This window comes from Wyeomyia smithii, chromosome 3, assembly GCF_029784165.1.
Source record: "Wyeomyia smithii strain HCP4-BCI-WySm-NY-G18 chromosome 3, ASM2978416v1, whole genome shotgun sequence".
Taxonomy (NCBI): domain Eukaryota; kingdom Metazoa; phylum Arthropoda; class Insecta; order Diptera; family Culicidae; genus Wyeomyia; species Wyeomyia smithii.
This window is the reverse complement of record NC_073696.1, coordinates 46,966,304-46,987,784: the sequence shown is the minus strand read 5'-3', so window position 1 is coordinate 46,987,784 and position 21,481 is coordinate 46,966,304. Positions and strand designations below refer to the sequence as shown.

Sequence of the window (21,481 nt, the reverse complement as noted above, 5' to 3'; positions counted from 1 at the left end):
AGCTGTGCAGTGATGCAAGATTAAAAATTAAACCTCCCGGGAGAACAGAAAGCGCAACGTATTCATTCGAAAGTCAATAACCTCCATGAGAAATGCCTGGATATCTCAACCAGCCAAGGGGATAAACGGCGTTCGATGGTAGATCGTGGAAAGTCAATTCTCATTATTCAGTGTTTTAGGTTGACTTCCAGTGGTTGGTAGGCGTTTTTCCAAATGTGAAACATTCTTTCATCGATGCGGCATCACGACAGCCTAGAGAGAGTAGTCGGAAATTGTTTTTCAATCACTTCCGCACCAGTAAGAATTGTCTGGCCGATGTCGGACCAATTCGCGCCCGATTCTCCGATAGATCGGTCCTACAACGGGTCGACATTTCGCTCAACCTCGGTCCAATGTCGTGCTCAAGTGCAACAAAAATGTCGGAGATGTCGGACCAGGGTTCATTCGCTCCTAGGGGTTCATTCGGCTTCGTGCGTCGCGGGCGAGAGGGAAGTTTAGTTGTGTTTGTTTTGAAGCAAGTCCGGTGCGGCTGGCATGCGGACTTGGTCAAAACAAACACAACCAAACTTCTGCCGCAACAAGATCACGATGGCGGGGTGTGCGATTCAATCTTCATTGTATGCGACGCAGCAACGGCGGTGTGCAGGTTGCTTTGTTTTGATTATTTTGATAGCGCGGTTTTGGATTAGAGCGCTTTATTTATTTCAGGATGGTGCATGAATAATTATTTTAATCCACTATATAAAAATGGATTTACGTAACGCAGATTTTATTGATATTATTCCCGCCGTTACTGAGGTGCACAATAAGCACCATCATTTTAAATCAAGAAAGTAAGCAGTGACATGTGCGTTTTATTGCAATAAAATATTTGTAGAGTTCGGAACAATATATTTGTGAAATATTTAGGGTTTCGGGGCTGTGCGATTCAAACCTCATTGTGTGCGATGCAACAACGGCGATGAGCAGGTTGCTTTATTTTGATTATTTTGATAGCGCAGTATTGGATTAGAGCGCTTCATTTATTTTAGGATGGTGCTTGGTATTCTAAGGATACCCAGGAGCAAAATAATAAAAAATACATCCTAAAATAACTGGAAGACTTTAATAGCTCATGAAAACAAAAAAAAACAACAGCGAAAAAGCCACTACAGAAATGAGTTTCCAATTGGAAAATAAACCTTCGAAGCAGCAGAGAAACTTTTAAACAAAAAAAATCTAAAAAATTGACCTTAAAGCAAGTATCTCCTTTTCGATTTCGCTGAAACTTTGCACAGTTGTTCCTTTTTTATAAAATGGTCATTTTATATTATCAGTTCTTCATGTAGACTTACGATAACTGTTTGGAAAGGGCCTTTCCAATCATGTGAATTATGAATAAATTATTTTATATCAGAAAAACGGCCTGTTTCATTGAAATGATGTCTTCAGCAAAGTTGTAGGTTATATTATTGGGGTTCTAGAAAAAACAAACATACTGTAATTTTTTTTCCTGGGCCAAATTTTACAAATTGTCACAAAATAATAAATATCTCAAAAAGTACCTTTTTCAAACATCTATTTTTTCCACACACACACAATCCTAGTATCCAGAAAAATTATAAAGAAAGTGATCTAAAATTCGGTAACGAGAGAAAGAATCCAAAAAGAAAACGATTCAAATTCATACGTGATTCCATACTAGGGTGGTCGGTATTACCGACTTTTCGGAAAACCGGTATTCCGGTATTCATAAAAATAAAAACCGATAAAAAACCGATATTTTTTTTTTTCGGAATAATACAAACCAGGGGCGACTCGTGGTCTTTGAACCTACTTGTTTAACTACGAAACACTGAAAATCATAGTTTGGAGCAGTAATGACAATCATGTCCGCGAAAAAACGTAAGTCATTCTCTCTGTACTATTTGAAAATAAAACTTAAAAAACAATCAAATATATACATAAATTGGGATTTGAATATTTTTTTTTGCTTAACAACTCAGGTTGTATCAAAGTACGTATCGCTGCATAATTATGTTTTTGCATTTATTACTACTTAAGCTTCATAATGATCCAGATTTTTTGTAAGATTTGGACCACGCGACCATTGATTTGATCTCTTGTGGTATACGATTCAGATGCAACACTGGATAAATTTACCAGTGTTTGGAAAACTTCAATGAATGAATCTAGTGATACGATTACGAAGAATACAATTTCGAAACTCATATTAACGAAAAAAACATGAAGATTTTTATTTAAATTTTTTTTCACAGCGCAAACCTTAGTTTTAAATTAGTGGATACCTTTAAAATTCTTAGAGAAAAAATATGAAAATAAAATGACGATCAGACACGAATTTACATTTTACGAATTCGATGCTCTTTGAAAAGTTTGTCCAAATTCAGTTGAATCTTAGAAAGCTTTTTTCTCAGCTAGAATTATTACTAATAAATCCGCTGCGGTATGGGCGACGAAGCTTTAACCATTCTACAGCTATTTAAATTTCATTTTTTCAAGGAGCAGTAATTTTTAGGATGAAATTCTTTATTGATTGATTATTTCATCCTTTTAACACTTTGTATCATGAGCGACTTATCCATAACTAGGTGCAACCTGTGCAATGCACATAGAGACGCCAAACAAAAAATAAATTACTAATCCAAATTTATTTTTATATATTATTTTTTAGTTTTACTTTTAAATAGCACAACACGAATAATGACTTGCGTTTTTTCGCGGACATGATTGTGATTACTGCCTCAAACTATGATTTTCAGAATTTGTAGTTGAACTAGTAGGTTCAAAACCCACGAGTTGCCTCTGTAAAGCAGGTATTAGATGAAGCAAATATTTACTATTTTTGGTACTAATTTTATTTGTATAAAATAAAATTCGTACGAAAAATAGCAAATATTTGCTCCATGTAATACCTGCTTAAGTATGAGTATGTAAAGATTATTTGTTCTACTTAGTTTTGGTTTGTCGCTATAAAAATTTTAAACACTTTATCCATACTCACAAACACATCGTCTGAATGCAAGCAGAACAAACAAGAAGGAAACAAAAATTGATAAATAGGTAAGGGTAAATTAACATTCAATGTTGCTTCTGTCTAAATGTTATTATTATATACACCGTCATGTGATTTTTAACGCCTGCCTAAGTGGGTAGCATTCATTGGCCTTACAATGATTTATAAATATTGTGACAATTTCTTTTTTTAATTTTAAGAAAATACCGAAAATACCGGTGTTTCCGCCTCTCCAATACCGGTATTCCGGTATTGAAATAATTATCGGTTTTACTGGTTTTTGTTTTACCGGTGAACCACCCTATTTCATGGATGGACATTGATGAAACTGATTCCAAAATTACCTTACAGCTCAGTTGAAGGTGCCTGCACGAATTATTTTGGCTCAAAAAGTAGACGGTATTATTTATATTGCAAATGCTTAGTCAACATTTCGAAATTTTTCTTACAGGTAGATATTAAAGACTATTGGTTGGATTGATCTTCGTTAGCATTTATTTTTTGTTGTTGTATTGGCTATTGTCGGTTAACCACCAATGGTATCACCGATAATAGCCAATAAATCGAAAAAGTATTCTTAAAACTCGAGTACTGATCAGAACGGCTAGACAGTAGAGTGTACAATGTACTGCGACGTAAGCAAAGACTACTTCTAACCTGTATACAGAGATATAGGTGCTTATTACGGGAGTCACTTCACGGTGAAATCAGAGTGAAGTGAACAAAATCCTATTACGGGACTCACGTAAGTGAGAAAAACGTCGCGAAGTGACATCTGCCGTGGAATCTGGGTTATTATGAGTGTCATATCAGTGAAGTGAGAACGGAAAAAGCGACGTTTCGCGTGGAATTATTTCACGACCATTTTGAACGGTGAAATGATTCCACGAAGCTGCCATAAGTCTTAAAGTTGATTGATTTGTGATCTAATGGTAAATATTGGATTCATTCTTCAGTAACGAAGCGAATCAGAGTTTGATCCGTGCCTTAGAGCGGTCAATTTTTCATTTTTTTGCCCGATGAAAAAAATGAAAACTAGTTCAGGAAATTTTCGATACCGAAAAAAACATTTTTTTTATGCCGAATGTCTTTGAAATGCAGAACACGTCAAGATCTGGTGTTATCTAAAAAAACGGGAAAAAATGACTTTCTGGGACTTAGACGTTTTTGAGCTGGGAAACCATCTCATTTCACTTGTCCAATTCTCAATTTCACTTCACTGTCAATCTCACTCCACGGAGGTGATTTTTGTCACCTCACTTGAGGTGGAATCGGGAATAGGTCTAAAAAAGTGAAGTGAGCGTGAGAGTGAAATAAATTTCACCGTGAAGTGACTCCCGTAATAAGCACCATAATGTAGGCCACAAACGTCGTTCCACAAACGTAAACATTCGCTGAAGCAGGCAATGTAGTTTACCACCATGCGGAGCTGAGATGTAAACAGTTTCTTCGCGATGATTAATTAGAATCACAAATCGATGGTTTTTTCGATGTACGGCGATGAAGATTATTTACCGCAGGCTTCTCAGAAAAGTCTCAGTCGTAGTTGCTAAAAGTTGGAATAATTTTAAATCGGATAAGACACCATGTTTGTTTTTAAGGAATCGGATTATTTAAATTTTTAGTTTCCCGTTAGTGTTTTTGACTAACTGAACTATGCACTTGTTTACCAAATTGGCTGTATCCGGTGCGGTTCCTTCGTGTGAAAGCTGAAAGCAAATGTTCACACCGTTTACCACGGCGCGGACAAAATGATCATTAATCATCCAATCAATCAGAAATACCCAGACTTAACGACAACGAGGATGTCTTACTGGCAGCTCTCCAATCCTTTTACGATGTTTATCTCTCAAAATCGACCTCGAGAATCGAGACTGTTGTTGTTGTTTCTATACTGGGAGCGCTATGTCTAAATTTTTCGCTCAACTTTTGCAGTGGATTCGAGTATTTTTTTCAGGGAGTTAACCTCTCCTCAGTTACTTACTTTATTTTTACTTTTTTGGCTAACGGACCGTTCACCGATCCAGGGCCGAACGAATTAGAGATGTCCATCTTCTTCTGTCTTGAGCAGCCGTTCTCCAGTCTCCCCGTACAGCAGCAGATCGTGCATCTTCTTCCACCGCGCACATCCACCGCGTGCGAGGCCTACCACGGAGTCGACGGCCTCTTCCTGGTTCTCTACTGAAGATAGTTTTGGCGGCTCTCTCGTCAGGCATCCTGGCTACATGTCAAGCCCACTGAAGCCTGCCCCGCTGTATTACCTTCACTATATCAGCATGTTTGTATACCTGGTACAACTCGTGATTCATGCGTCTGCGCCACACTCCATCTTCCAGTTTACCGCCAAGTATCGATCGCATAACTTTACGCTCAAAAACTCCGAGCACTCGTCGATCAGCTTCCTTCAGCGTCCATGCTTCATGTCCGTAAAGGGCCACCGGGAGTATCAGCGTCCTATACAGCGCTAGTTTTGTGCGAGTTTGCAAACTGCGGGACCTTAGCTGGTTACGCAGTCTGTAGAAAGCCCTGTTCGCAGCTGCAACTCGTCGTTTCACTTCACGGCTTATATCGTTGTCACATGTCACAAGCGTACCAAGATAAACGAATTCGTCAACCACTTCAAATCGTTCCCCATCTATCTCTACCTCAGCACCAACACCACGGGGACTCCCACGCTCTCTGCCAGCTACCATGTACTTCGTTTTGGCAGAGTTAATGACAAGTCCCAATCTCGCTGCTTCTCTCTTAAAAAGTACGAAGGCCTCCTCCATGGCCTTACGGTTGATACCGATGATATCGACGTCGTCCGCAAAGCCAAGAAGCATGTGAGATTTTGTGATGATCGTACCGTTTCTTTCGACGTTTGCTCTTCGTACTGCACCCTCAAGAGCGATGTTAAACAGTAGGTTGGAGAGCGCATCCCCCTGCTTCAGTCCATCCAACGTTACGAACGCGGCTTATGTCTCGCCAGCTATCCGCACGCACGATTTTGATCCTTCCAATGTCATACGACTCAGCTTTATTAGTTTCGCAGGGAAACCGTGTTCCAGCATGATCTGCCACAGCTCGTTTCTTTTCACTTAGTCGTATGCCGCCCTGAAGTCCACAAAAAGATGGTGAGTCGATAAGTTGTACTCCCGGAACTTATCGAGGATCTGTCGCAGGGTGAAAATTTGATCCGTCGTGGAACGCCCTTGTCGGAAACCAACCTGGTATTTGCCAACGAAGGATTCCGCTAGCGGTCTCAATCTGAAGAACAGGATACGGGAGAGCACTTTATATGCGGAGTTGAGCAACGTTATCCCTCGATAGTTGCCACAATTCAATCGATGGCCCTTCTTATAGATAGGCCATATGAGGCCTTCCAACCAGTCGTTCGGCATTTGTTCGTCCGCCCATATTCTTAGTATTATCTGGTTGACCGCATAGTACAGCCGCTCGCTTCCCGCTTTTAGAAGTTCGGCCGGGATACCGTCCTTCCCAGCGGCCTTGCCGTTTTTCAGCTCACTAATCGCCTTTTCCACCTCCTCCTGTGTTGGTGGCTCCACAGCTTGTTCGTCACTCATAATCGTCATCCTGTTCCTGCTCTGCTCATCCGGCTCCTCACCGTTCAATAGCGCCTGAAAATGCTCCTTCCACCTGGCTGCAACCGTCGGTTTATCAGTAAGCAGGTTGCCGTCCTTGTCATTACACATGACCGGCACCGGGATATTCCTGCTTCTGACTCTGTTGACAGTTCTATAGAATCTCCGCACGTCGTTTTGAGCATAGCTGTCCTGTGCGCTGGCGAGCACCTGCTCCTCGTACTCGCGCTTCTTCCGACGGTGGGTTCTATTTTCAGCAGCTCTTGCCACCCTGTACCTCTCTCTGTTCTGACGCGTAGCCGCAGTGAGCATGCGGCTCCTGGCACGGTTCTTCTCATCTGTCGCTCTCTGGCACTCGGCATCGAACCAGCCGTTAGGCTGCCTTCCACGCGTCGTACCTACCACCTCTCTCGCAGTCGTTTCGATGGCGCCGTGGATACTGCTCCACAGCCCATTTATGTCTTCCACTCCTACCTCCTACTGTTCTGCGATCCGTTAATCCAGCTCTCTGGCGTATTCTGCTGCCACGCCATCAGCATTCAACCGCTGGATGTTGAAACGCGTCGTCCTCTCTGTGCGAGATTTCAGCACGTTCGACAACCGTCACGGATCTTACAAACGACGAGATAATGGTCAGAGTCAATGTTTGGTCCCCGAAAAGACCTAACATCAGTAACATCCGAAAAGTGCCGACCGTCAATCAGTACGTGATCGATCTGGGAGCAGGCTTCTCCATTTGGATGCCTCCAGGTGTGTTTCCGAATATTCAAACGTGGAAAATAGGAGCTACATATGGCCATTCCTCTGGCCGCGGCAAAGTTTATCAGCCTCAGGCCGTTTTCATTGGTTGACGAGTGGAGGCTATGCCTTCCAATAACCGGACGGAAGAATTCCTCCCTCCCAACCTGTGCGTTTGCGTCTCCGATGACGACTTTTACGTCGTGTTTTGGGCACTCGTCATAGATTCGCTCAAGCTTGTCATAGAACTTATCTTTGACTTCATCGGATTTGTCGTTTGTCGGTGCGTAGGTGTTGATTAAACTGTAGTTGAAGAATTTGCCCTTAATCCTCAACACGCATATACGGTCATCTACGGGCCTCCACCGGATGACTCTTGTTTTCTGATTTCCCAGCACTACGAAACCGACGCCCCGTTCCGCTGCTTTGCCGCTACTGTAGTAGATGTGGTACTTGAAAGAAGTGCGTGCAATAGGGTCTACTGCACGGAATTCCCTTTCTCCGGAGTTTGGCCACCTAACCTCCTGAATCGCTGCGATTTCGACTCCCTGCCGCTGTAGTTCTCGAGCAAGCAAGCCAGCCCGCGCCGGTTCATTGAGAGATCGGACGTTCCAAGTACCCAATTTCCAATCGTTTACCTAAATCTTTTTCCGTGTTCGTAGCCTAGGTCTTTGCCGATTGATCCGTTCCGTATTTCTAAGATCGTTGTTCGTGGTTGATGAAAGGTTTCGGTATGCTACCTTACCAGGGTCGCGATACCTACATCCTGCTGATGGGGCTGCCATCTTAGGTGTAGCTGGCGGGATACAGCATTCCATAATTCAGCCGCCCGCTCCGGGTCAGACGCTGCTGTACGCCGCCCCTATGGGGATACAGCCGCGTACGACCCCCTTCCCAGTCAGCATACGACCATAGTTTCCACCGGGGTTGGTTACCCGATCTCCGCTAAGGTTACTCGTATTCCGGTCTCCTCAGTTATTTTAATAAATTTTGGAATTTTCAGTTTTATGCTGTCCATAAGATAAATCGAACAGCAGATGTGGCATGTTAAATATTCATACAACCTTTCAGCGCGTGTGGAATGAAAAAGTGTAACATGCTGCTCAAGTACAAACACATGTCCGAAAAGGCGTGAACATTTGTTATTGCGCAATTAGTAGTTGCATTATGCAATATCAATAGTGTGGAAAAACCACACTGTCTGAAATAGATTTTTTCCCTTGGTGAAAAAGTGGTAAAAAGTGACTGAGTTGAGTTGTTTTACGGCTAGCAGACCAAAGCGGGTGGGATGTTGGTTGCATTGCACCTTCCGCAATTATTCTAATGAGGGTGTAGCTTTGTTTTTTTTGTTTCACTAGCTCCAGATAAGTGTTTAACAAACTGTTGTGCTGATGTTTAAATAATCATTTATTGATGAGAGTGTGTTAACTTTACCTAAGTGAATAAGTTCGAAACTGCTATCCGAGGTCTATTCGATCATTATTTGATTTCTAAGTCCGAATTAATCGTTACAATAAAGACATTGGAGCAGTTTACTTTGGATAGCACTGTGGATGTTGTTGATCCATTGTAACGCCACCTGCTATGAAGCACTCTCGACTTGTAGCTACAACTGCCATAAAAATTTTCGTAGCACGATTGATTGGTGAATAAAATTGTCACCATTCATAGCCTAAACTAATTTGCTCGAAAAATAATCTCGTTTGCTTTTATTGCGGCTGAATGGAACGAAAATATTTCCATTGTCAAAATCGTCTGTAGCTTTAACAGCTCAGAAAGCTACAGACAGATTGGAATCTATTAGCTCGAACTTGGTACGCCAGATTCTTTTCTCCACGCGATGTTTGCCACCGTGAAAGGTCTTTCCTTTTAGATTCGATGATAAATGTTATCAGATCTACGATCGCAGCGCCAATTAACACGAGCCACCAGCTAGCAGATCTCTACAATTTCTCGGTCCGACGGTGGTAGTTATCACGTAAAGGCAATGAAGCAGAAGTACATCGTCTGCAGCACTAATCATGTTGGATCGCTTTTCGTTATCGCAAACTACATGTTTTCAGCATCGTCGCCAAGCTATCAAACGTGTGCGGAAGCTGCATGATGCGGAGACACGAGTAGCAATAATTGACGCTGTTGATGTGATAATGACAGTGCTGCTGCAGTGGTACTGTAGCTGCATTTCATGGTGTACAGAAAGCAAACATTGCATGGTACGCTCTTTGCGAAATAGTTTCATGAAGAAAGCACTGCTGAATGCAGTCGATGGCTCAAGGGCAGTGCCTTGCTAACAAACCTTCATGTTTGTATGGTGACATTTTTTCACTAAAAGTTTCATTGGCTTACAAAGGATAAAATCTGATGAACTGAACTGCATTGTTATACCACATCTACAGCTAAAGGCATTGAATTGGAGCTGGCGTATGTCCTTCAAAAATATCTTGAATTTTTAATTGGATAGTTTTTTCCATCTACAGAAATTAAAACATTTTAACAATTGATGTTTACCTGCTCTTCAATTGTGGTACTTCATTGAAAAAGGCCATGAATTCCATATAATAAATCATACAAATTAATTGTGGCCATTATGATTCATTTTCAGGACATCATTCCAGCGATCATTTAAAAAACCCTGAGCTAACTCATATTTTTGGTGAAACATAATTTATTTAAACCTTTGTGAATAGTTGAGATCGTGATGTCTGTTCTTAAGATTTAGGAAAGCATTAAATGGTGTCTGGCAATAAATTGACACGGTTCAAATAAAAAACAAAGTTGCTCCCGGGCTCACTCACGTTCACCAATTATCAGAGCATAAAGAGTAATTTCGAATGTCATTGTATGCCAGTCGTAAACTGTCGATCGATAACGGCAATCTGAAATTGCCTTTCCATTATGTGTCGAACGGCTGGAAGGTTCTTGGTAAGGCTGTCTTCAGATGAAGACATTAAGCAGAAACCAATCATGTGCACCCTATGGGTATATATAAAACACGGCTAACTTTCTGTCGAAAGGCGGAAATAAGGTGTATGTGCAACAAAATAAAAATAAAACATTAAACGAATCCAGCTATGCTATGTGTTGAGCAAAAACTTTTCACGGTGCACTGAATTTGTCATCGGGAAGGAAAACATTTTAATTAGTCAGTTTGAAAAAAAAAATAACATGACAACTTACAGGGGTTGATGTATTGTAGGGAATTTCTGCATTGCAGATACTTCATGTGCTGCAAAATAGAATGGTATTGCCAATTTCAAAAATTAATTTAAGGATAGTCGCTGAAGAGACGATATGAACTGGTTGTGAAGTTACTTGACAATGAAAAATAAACCAGTCCAGCAGTGATATAATTCTTAAATCTGCTTTGTCTGATAAATTGAGTCATTTACGTTTATTGCGAACGAACTTGACCCGACAGTCACATTGAATATCACGTAATACTGTGGGTTGTATAATAGAAAAATTCAAATTTGATTGGGCCCAAAGTCATACCACGGATGAAATCATTTTGCTACGACACACTGACGCTGCCGGTTACTGGGTTCTCTGATCAGAGTGTATTCCGTCACCATCGTCTCAACCGGCGGCCGGACGATGACATCATTTACCCCTGAAATGGATGAATTGCACGGTGCGTTGTTCACGCAAAACAGACCACCGTATCTTAGAGCTATCGGGCCGGGGGAAGCAAACAACATCCACCGAAGCAACAAACAAACGCGGCACGACGTTCAAATTAAAACTACAACCAATCGCCTCCACATTAAATGGAACAACGGGTAAACGGGGCGGGTACAGGTTTCACCAACACCACCCCCCGTGTATGGTTTCTGTGTCAGTTGAACAGGAGGCCATATTAATAGGACATCAGGACAGTGGGGGAAATCTATACATAAACGGTTTAGTATCGTTAGTGGTCAAGAATAAGGTCAACTGAAGACGGCAGCTTGCTAGCGGACAATACAGCGAGTATGTAACAGATCATGCAGAATGACTGTGTGAACTAATTTACTAATTGATGTACGTGATTTGTGTGCATGTGTCGCACGTAATATTATGTTTTATTTCAATAAATCTCTTCGAAAGCAGCGTGAGCTTATAGATTATAAGCATACCTTCACTGTACTGCGAATCCGCTGCTGGTAAAATGCTAACGGAAATAACGACCGCTAACCGCTTAATGAAATAGATACGGCAGTTGATAATACATGCAGGAATGCGAACAAAAGTGAATATAAATAATATTAATCCACAGAGCAAACGAACGATAACGACTTCAATGAGGTATAACTGGTATTTTATTAAACAATTATCTCATGTCGGTGCGGGTCGACCCGAAAAAATGATACCAAAGCCTTTCGGCGGCATCTCACGACTTTGGCCATGCAGATCGCCGCAAAGACGAACGGCTTGCTGTATCTTCATGATAACTCACTTTCGCTTATCTTCATTCCTATAAGTCTGATCCGCTTGTATGCTGTCTTCCCGAACGGGAGCTAGTATTTTAAGTACCCTTTGATTGACGTGGTTTATTTTATGCTCTTATCCCGCATAAGCTTAGATCAAATTTATTACCGGTCAAATCAGTCAAATAATCGATCCTCATAATTTTATTGATATTTTTAATGTAGGATTATGATTATATAAGTGATTCAACTCAAACAGCAAATTTCTAAAAATACATTCAGCAACGTATGGAATGGAAGATTTTATGCGTGCACAAATTCGTGTTTATCGCGATGATGCTAAACAGATGGAGTTGAGTTTCGGCTGCCTGAATGGATCACGAAAAAGCGCACAAACGACCTTTTCCCCTTTCGAGTATATTTGTGGTTTTCTCTGAGTCGTTGTTTAATGTTCGGTTTTTTTTTTTGTACTGCAGAAGGTAATTTTGGCAGAGTTAAATTTATGATGTCTGGTGTATTGTGTATAATGGAAGTTGTTTTATGATATATAAGTTGCAATTAACTTTTCCAAAATGAATTACTGTAAGAATCATATAGTTGAAAATATTGTATACCTCATAAGCTCTCACACCTCTCAAAGTGTAAACGAAAATGAAATTTGGTTACGTTCACTGTTCACCTCAACATGGCCATCCAACATTCGCTGACCTTGCTAATTAAATTCGTTGTGATCACGTGTAGGTACCAGATTTATAGCTGACATTCAGTGCAATAAATGATCATTACCATTTATGGTTTTAATTTTGTACTAATTCTGGTGTCCTTCTGTCTTTCTCTTTTTTTTCCTTTGCAGAACGACACAAACACAGCTTTTCTCAGAGCAGCCCGAGCGGGAGATCTGCCCAAACTGATAGAGTACCTCGAGACGGGACAGGTCACAGATATAAACACATGCAATGCGGTAAGTAACAGAGCCATCGCAACATGTTGTGTTGCAATTTAATTAAAGATTGTATATTGTTGTTCTTCAGTTGATAAGTTGAGTTTTTTTTTTCTACGAAATAAATGTCATAAAACGTAAGGCCGTTGGTTTAAACATTGGAGATAATTCTGTATTACTGTAATGATTAAAACACTGTTTTTATAAATGTGATACAAAACCATCTCAACCACCTGGTGAATGTATATCCTGTGTATCCATCCAAATTTTTTTTACTCCGATTATGCTCAAAATCACTATAGTTGGTCTTCATTGAGAAATTTTAGACACATGTTTTCCAATTGGGTGGCCCGAAAAATCGACAGTGACTTCTCCCGAAATAGGGTGACCCAAAAAATCGACTCTTTTTCAAGCCCTACAATTTTGGAAATTTAAAACTTTTGAGCTGTTTAACCGTTTTTAATTCTATTGGCCTCAAGTTGAAGGTAATTAGCGCGCGTTTTAGGGAAAGCTATAAAATTGTAGTTAAAATAATAGAGACTTTGCGATAATCACAATACAAACCGTCTTCTGTCGTTTCGGTGATTCGAGACCTACGAGACCCTATCGTTTGATTTTTTTCTAAATTTCACATGAAATATCAAATTTTCGTTAGGGTATTTTTTTATTTTTGAGGTAGAATGTTTTTTTTTTCTATTTTCAATATTCACCATGACCACCAAACGAATCTATTGAAGAAAGCTACTGCAAAGCAGTGACGTCCTACAAACAGTATTTTGCTGATTTGGAGGGCTCAAGATCCAAGAGATTCTATCGTTTGATTTTTTTTGCATTGAGGGAACTTTTTAGAATGGAGACGCATGGTGGTCATGGTGGATATTGAAGATTAAAAAAATCTTTGAGAAAAATACCTTCGTGAAAATTTGATATTTGTTACCTGTACTTTTGAGCTACTTTTTACCTGTATTTGAGTACGTTGCACAATTAAATTCGCTAAGTGCATGCTGAGCCGGAGAAGAGATCACGGTTTACTAGAGATCGTTATGATCCCTGCCATAACCGGAAATTTCAATACGAAACCAGGAAATTTAGGCCCTATTACAGAAGACGAGGCGGGCAACTCGCCCCGCCCACAGTCACTGAAGAGGCGAGCAATTTGTTGTATTAGGGAACGCGAGTGAAACTTAACTGATGACAGATGAGCTGCTCGTCCAAAATCCAGCCGACTCGCCATCTGCAATACCAAAATTGGTCAGATGAGTAAATCGCCGCTCGCCTGGTCTGCTGTAAAAAGGATTCTTATATGTTAGATTTAAACATTATTTTCCGTTTACGGTATGCTTGGGATCTGTTGTATTAGTTCAACGCGCTATACATTTTACCTCACAAACACTAGAAATAACCTTCTACTTGATCTCGAGGTAAGATTCTAGTATAACAAACCAGTCGTTATGTGTTCGAATCTGGGCTGGGAGACGACCGTTACATTCAATAGGATCGTAGCGCTAGCCCCGTAATTGTCTCATTCGCACTGATCAGTGCTTCAATAGTAAGTGCCGATCAAACATCAAAATAATTACAACTTTACAGGGCCAACGTCTGATGGCATTCTTGTCGGTGTGCGCTTTAAAGTTATGTACCGAATTATTTATAATTAATGTTTAAATTGTGAACCTCCAAGGTTCAGTCTCGGGTCCAGTACTGTACAATATATTTACTTCAGAGCTTCCTGATTTACCTACAGGATGCACGAAGTCACTGTTTTGCGATGACACAAATCATATCATTTGCAGACGGTCGCAGAAAAGTTTAGACATTTTTTTCTTTCTATTTGTAAAGATGGAAAATTTCTCCCAATGTTTCTCAAACACAATCAATAATTTTTCCTCATGAATCTCGAGTTTCTTTTCTCAAACCAAACAATAATCAGGTTATCAAAATAAATGGGGTTATTTCAAATTGGTTTGACAAGGTTAAGAGATATCGACTGGACCTCTTTTAACCGATTAAGGGCTGTGGACAAAGCCGTGTCATATTTTACCGATATAATCCAGGATCTTATACTTCATCAAACCTATCCGAAACCTATTTGGGGAAACAGCCAACTTACTAGACTTAACCGCACTCGTAAATCAGCCTTGCGTGCCTATCAAAGGAATAAAAACCCTGTTAATCGCATCCGCTTTAATTGTGCTAGCCGGTCTTACAAGGCCCTGAGCAGAAGTCTGTATGCGGCCCCGAAAAGCTTCTGGAAGTTTGCTAATACGAAACGTAAGGAGGAAGGCTCACCTTCCACTATGCTCAACAGTGAAGCGTCTACGAATCGTAACAAATGCGACTTATTTGCTGAGCACTTTTCAAACGTCTTCAATAGCGAATGCGCTTCACCTGACGTCATTTCCGCAGCTCTCTGGTTCCCGGTGATGTACTCAGTGTTGATACGTTTTAACTACCCCTGTCGAAGTTGCTAACGCTACCGCAGTCTGAAACAGTCATTCTCCCCTGGACCAGATGGTATTCCTGCTATTCTTTTGAAAAAGTGCATCGAAAATTTAAAATTTCCGCTAACTGCAATCTTGAACCTTTCTTTGCAAAAACATCAATATCCCCGTAGATGGAAGGAATCGTTTATGTTTCCGGTATTTAAGAAAGGCGATAAACGAAATATAAAAAGGCGATAAACGAAACCGCGGAATCTCTTGCTTGTGCGCTTGCTCGAAAGTTTTTGAATCAATTGTTCATCATCATCTTATGTTCAGCGTAAAAAACTATATTTCTGCCGCGCAGCATGGGTTTTATCCTGGCAGATCTGTATCTCCAAACTTACTGGAGTTTACTTCATTCTGTCTTCGTGTCATGGAACAGAGTCTTCAAATCGATGCCATCTACACGGATTTAAAAGCTGCCTTTGATCGTGTTGATCATGGGTTACTGTGTGCCAAATGTTATAAGCTCGGAGTCGCCGCTGGGATGGTTGAATGGTTAAACTCATATCTACGCCATCGTAAGATTGCTGTTAAGTTGGGTACTTCGCAATCTACTTGGTTTAGTAACAGTTCCGGTGTGCCTCAAGGCAGCATACTGGGGCCGCTGCTCTTCTCACTATTCATCAATGATGTCACTCGGATTTTACCACCTGGCACACGACTGCTCTACGCGGATGGTACTAAGATTTTTCACCTTATTGAAACACTTGAGGCTTGCAGCAGGCTTCAAGAGCTTATCGATTTGTTTAATGACTGGTGTAATTGCAACTCCATATTGATAAGCGTCCCAAAGTGTACCGTGATCAGCTTCCAGCGTAAAAAAACAGCTCTTGTTATTTGATTATTCCATCGATGGAACAACTCTACAACGAAGCGAAGTTGTCACTGACTTAGGAATCTTATTAGACACGCAAATGACGTTCAGACAGCACTACTCAACAATTATAAATAAAGCCAATCGTCAACTTGGCTTGATTTATATGATCGGAAAGGAGTTTGAAGACCCAGGCACTTTCCGCACACTCTACTATTCTTTGGTACGGTCGATCCTGGAAAACGTATGTGTTGTATGGGCTCCATACTATGACCATTGGATTCAACGAATTGAGCACTTCATACGAAGGATTTGTCACTCATTACCCTGGAGTAATTCTGATAATCTGCCGCCCTACGAAAACCTCTGTTTATTGATTGGTATCGCACCTCTTGAACAACGGCGCAAGGATATCATGGCTAGAACAGAACACAAAATTTTGACAAGTGGTTATGATTGCCCAGCTCTTCTTGCTTCAGCTGCACTGTCCTCTTCGCCCGCAACGCCCTAGCGACTATTGCAGTTAAATGCGCACGGCACGAACTATGGCCTTCATGAACCTAGTCGTCGAATGGCTTCAGCTTATAATCTTAACGATAATTTTATTTTTTAATGTTAGTTCAACTATTTTACATTGTAAGTGATGTCCTATTGTACGATTCATGTTTGACTACTCCGACTACTGCTCTGCTGAACCACTGCTATGTATTTGGGCGAAAAAGATGTTGGGTTTTTATGCCGGCTTGAATTCTGCCTCTCGCGCATATCAAGGCGGCTTTTCTCAGCCACCAACACTTTTATTTTAGTATAACTTCATTAAGACTACTAGTCGGATGAACAGAAAATAAATAATAATAAAAATAATAATAATAAGTTTCTGAGCGGAACAGCAATTTTGTCTTTTTTTAAATTTTTGCCTAATTTCCGTCGGTCTAGTTCCACCACTGCTGTAGCAATCACCGACACCCGGAAATGCGACTCCACCCGGCGCCAACGGCTTCACTTCTTCATGCGATGGACCCAGAAATTTGTCGCCTTAAAAAGCTTCCGGTGTCGGCCAGGGTTGAATAGACCAACCAACTTCGTCTTCTCATAAACAACTAATTCGCTCATTTAAGGGGTTATATACCTTTTTGGTCGAGAAAAATGAGGGAAGTTTGAATTTATTTTCTAGTGCATAGCAACATTTTTATTGCAACATTCTTTTAAAGTGGTATTTTTTTGAAAGTACAGTTTATCAACAACACAAAAATACGTTTGATTTTGAGATATACCAACTATTACTGGAGTAATGGCCGTTTTCCCGAAACGCTTTATTTTTGCAGAGGCTTGCGGTGATCCTGATAGAGACTCAGCGGGTCGACTGAAATCAAAAAAACTCATATTATTTCATTAGTTTAAAAGTGTGTCGTGTCCTTGAACGATCGCTCTTATGAGTATTTTGTTTCCAGTGCAAAAGAGAACTTTTTTTCCCAAAAAATGCACGTTTTGAGCTAAAAATTGTATTTAAATTTTTTTTGCGGCAAAATGTAACTGTATGTTTAAAAAAGCGATCGTTCAAGGACCGGCGATTTAATAACGAAAGTTATAGAAAAAGATGAAGGAAATCGGTTCAGTAGTTTTCCCGCAATCAGGATCACGACAAAGTCATTTTTTGAGAAACATCATTCCGAGATAAACGCGTGTAAAGTTTCAAGTTTAGCTTATGCGGCCTTGGCGAGGCGCGCTGCGAATCGCTCTAGCTTTCTCCTTATTGCTCAGATCTTCATAAAAATTTGTGAAAATGTTCTCAAGATGTACTTCAAGATAATGCAATAAAAAAAATTCGATTTTTTGGGAACTAAAAAGCTATATAATCCCTTAAAACAAACTTCAGAACGCGAGATGCGGTAAAAGTAATGTGCATTGCAACAAGACGAAACTAGTTTGTCTTAGTGAGATTTTACAGCAAAACAAAAATGATCTCTCTTAATCTAGCAATAAGTACTATGAGACTGAACTAAATAGTTGACTGTAGACTTGTACAACAATTGTTTAGTACGCAGTTTTGTATCTTATTTTTTATTAAATGAAATTTTTACTGCCTTCTGTAACAAATATCATGTTATGGAACATTCATATTTCTACAAAATGTTACGTCAATTAATCATCATCGTAGTAAAATGTTTTTCGTATTACGTTGTTAAAATAATTTTTTGCTCTTCTCCTCTGCAGAACGGGCTCAATGCCTTGCACCTCGCCGCCAAGGATGGGCACTACGACATTGTTCAGGAGCTGCTGAAACGTGAGGCAAACGTGGACAATGCAACGAAAAAAGGTAACACGGCACTTCACATAGCCTCATTGGCGGGCCAGAAAGACATCATCCAGCTGCTGCTGCACTACAATGCCTCGGTGAATGTACAATCGCAGAATGGCTTCACGCCGCTCTACATGGCGGCCCAGGAGAACCATGACGAATGCGTGAACTTATTGCTGGCAAAAGGAGCGAATCCGGCCCTGGCTACGGAGGTAAGCTATAAGCACAATCGATACGTACAAATGTTCGGAATTTCAATTGACTTTTTACCTGACCTTATTGTAGGACGGATTCACACCTCTGGCCGTAGCAATGCAGCAAGGTCACGACAAAGTCGTTGCCGTTTTGCTGGAAAGTGATACTCGCGGTAAGGTGCGACTACCGGCGCTCCATATAGCAGCCAAAAAGGATGACGTCAAAGCTGCAACACTATTACTCGAAGTAAGTGCTTTATTTATCACACAAAATTGAATTAATTACCTGTATCTATCAGATATAATTGGCTGCTCCCAGTTGCGTTTAATGATAGTAATTGATGGCCCATTCATTGCTTTCAGAACGAGCACAATCCGGACGTGTCTTCCAAGAGTGGTTTCACGCCGTTGCACATAGCCGCCCACTATGGGAATGTCAATGTCGCTCAGCTGCTGATCGAAAAAGGTGCCGATGTAAATTTTACCGCGAAGCACAACATTACACCGCTGCATGTTGCCTGCAAGTGGGGAAAGCTGAATATGGTCTCGCTCTTGATCAAAAACAAGGCTCGTATCGACAGCATCACGCGAGACGGCCTCACACCGTTGCATTGTGCGGCACGCTCCGGCCATGACCAGGTTATCGAGCTATTGCTGGAAAATGAGGCCGACATAATAGCGAAGACGAAGAATGGGCTGGCTCCACTTCATATGGCGGCGCAGGGCGAGCACGTCAGTGCGGCCCGAATTCTACTGGTAAACAAGTCTCCGGTAGACGATATTACAATTGACTATTTAACGGCGCTTCACGTGGCCGCTCATTGTGGACACGTGAAAGTTGCCAAACTTTTGCTGGATCGAAACGCAGATCCTAACGCCAGAGCCCTGAACGGGTTTACGCCTCTTCACATTGCTTGCAAGAAAAACCGAATTAAGGTTGTGGAATTACTATTGAAACACGGTGCTACCATCAGTGCAACTACCGAAAGTGGACTGACGCCGTTGCACGTGGCGAGCTTCATGGGCTGCATGAATATTGTGATTTATCTACTACAACACGACGCTAGTCCCGATATACCGACGGTGCGAGGAGAAACACCGCTACATCTGGCTGCTCGAGCTAAACAAAGTGACATCATCAGGATTCTGCTTCGGAATGGTGCCTACGTAAATGCACAGGCTCGCGAGGATCAAACACCGTTGCATGTAGCATCCAGGTAGGTCTCGGAACGACATGACTTTTACCAATACAATACTCTAATACTTACTTTGTATTTTAGAATCGGTAACGTCGATATTGTGATGCTGTTGCTGCAACATGGTGCTAAGATTGATGCCGTCACTAAGGATAACTATACTCCGCTACACATTGCCGCTAAGGAAGGACAGGAGGATGTTCTGGCTGCTCTGTTGGAAAACAAAGCTAATATGGAAGCCGTTACAAAGAAAGGATTCACTCCACTTCATCTGGCCGCTAAATATGGCAATCTGAAATGCGCACAACTGCTTCTGGATCGCGGAGCGCAGGTTGATGTTCAGGGCAAAAATGGCGTTACACCTTTGCACGTTGCTAGTCATTACGATCATCAGAAAGTGGCATTACTCCTTTTAGAGAAAGGTGCTTCTCCCTATTCTCCAGCTAAAAATGGCCACACTCCGCTACATATTGCTTCCAAGAAGAACCAAATGGATATCGCAAATACTCTGCTAGAATATAGAGCAGATCCTAAAGCTGAGAGCAAAACTGGTTTCACACCGCTTCATCTTAGTTCCCAAGAAGGTCACCCGGATATGTCCAAGATGCTGCTGGACAATGGCGCTAACCCTAATCATGCTGCCAAAAACGGTCTCACTCCGCTTCATCTGTGCGCCCAAGAGGACCATACAGAGATCGCGAAAACCTTGCTAGATCACAACGCACAAATTGATCCTTCGACCAAGACCGGATTTACTCCACTCCATGTGGCTGCCCATTTCGGACAAATCAATATGGTTAAGTTCCTACTGGAAAACGATGCAAACATTGAGATGAAAACCAACATCGGTCACACTCCGTTGCATCAGGCGGCTCAGCAGGGCCATACATTGATTATCAATTTGTTGCTGAAGAACAAAGCCAACCCAGAAGCGGTTACCAACAGTGGCCAAACGGCGCTCTCGATCGCCGACAAGTTGGGCTACATCACTGTCGTCGAGACGCTCAAGGTGGTCACTGAAACCAGTGTCACACAAACGGTGGACGAAAAGTTCAAGATTGTCGCTCCGGAAACGATCCACGAGACCTTCATGTCGGACTCGGAAGACGAAGGTAAGTTCGTTTGCGTCGTGTTGGTTGCATTGTTTTATACTAGATGAATATCGTGTTAATGTCGGTGAAGAGAAAGAGAGAGAGAGAGTGAATGGTGGGTGAGGATTGATGGAGGAAAGTCCTTCGGTGTAAAGGTGATGATGATGATGCCGCTTCAGTAATGTACCTTCTTTCGTTGCTGTTAGATGCTCGTCGTTGTTGTGTGGATCTACGGTAGCAATCGATAAATATGTATGGCTTTGATAACTTTGTTTGCCGGACGTTGCAGCTCTATTATTGATGTGATTTTCTTTTTTGAAAAAAAAATCTTGTTTTCTTTGCCGGACAACTCTACCATTTTTTTTTTCTTGAGCTTTAGCACACTTATTGTCTACGTTTTTTGTCCTAAAACCTGAATTATTACATAAAATGATTTTCGGCACTTCATGTAGAATATCAAATATTCTATAAATTCTCAGTAACTGGCAGACTGAGTGGTAGAACAAATATATAATCGAAAAAATAATCTAATAATCTTAATGTGAATTTATTTGTTTCTTTGTTTTTTTTTGTCGAAATTAGAAGCATCAGTGCCTTACTGAACTACTTCGTAATATGATAAGAGGTATATTTATTTTTTTTCATTTATTCATCAATAATATATGTCAAATTTCGAAGTAACTGTTGAGATTTTCTGAAATTCTCGATTCACAAGAA

The 21,481-nt window shown here is 41.0% G+C and overlaps 1 protein-coding gene and 1 long non-coding RNA gene across 8 annotated transcripts in view; one reads left to right on the top strand and one right to left on the bottom strand.

Annotated features, from left to right (window-relative positions):
- LOC129732193 (ankyrin-2-like) overlaps positions 1 to 21,481 on the top strand; it is a 104,973-nt gene that overhangs the window by 58,329 nt on the left and 25,163 nt on the right. For all 7 annotated transcript variants that reach the window (XM_055692801.1, XM_055692802.1, XM_055692805.1 and 4 more), the window contains exons 2-6: positions 12,598 to 12,705; positions 18,199 to 18,495; positions 18,569 to 18,724; positions 18,841 to 19,694; positions 19,758 to 20,785. In XM_055692801.1, the coding sequence (XP_055548776.1) occupies positions 12,598 to 12,705; positions 18,199 to 18,495; positions 18,569 to 18,724; positions 18,841 to 19,694; positions 19,758 to 20,785 (2,443 nt within the window). The remainder of the gene's footprint in view (positions 1 to 12,597; positions 12,706 to 18,198; positions 18,496 to 18,568; positions 18,725 to 18,840; positions 19,695 to 19,757; positions 20,786 to 21,481) is intronic.
- Positions 17,382 to 19,038, bottom strand: LOC129732195 (uncharacterized). The gene is made up of 3 exons (XR_008729200.1): positions 18,764 to 19,038; positions 18,554 to 18,704; positions 17,382 to 18,487 (listed from the first exon to the last, which is right to left on the bottom strand). It is a non-coding gene; the product is annotated as an uncharacterized LOC129732195 (long non-coding RNA).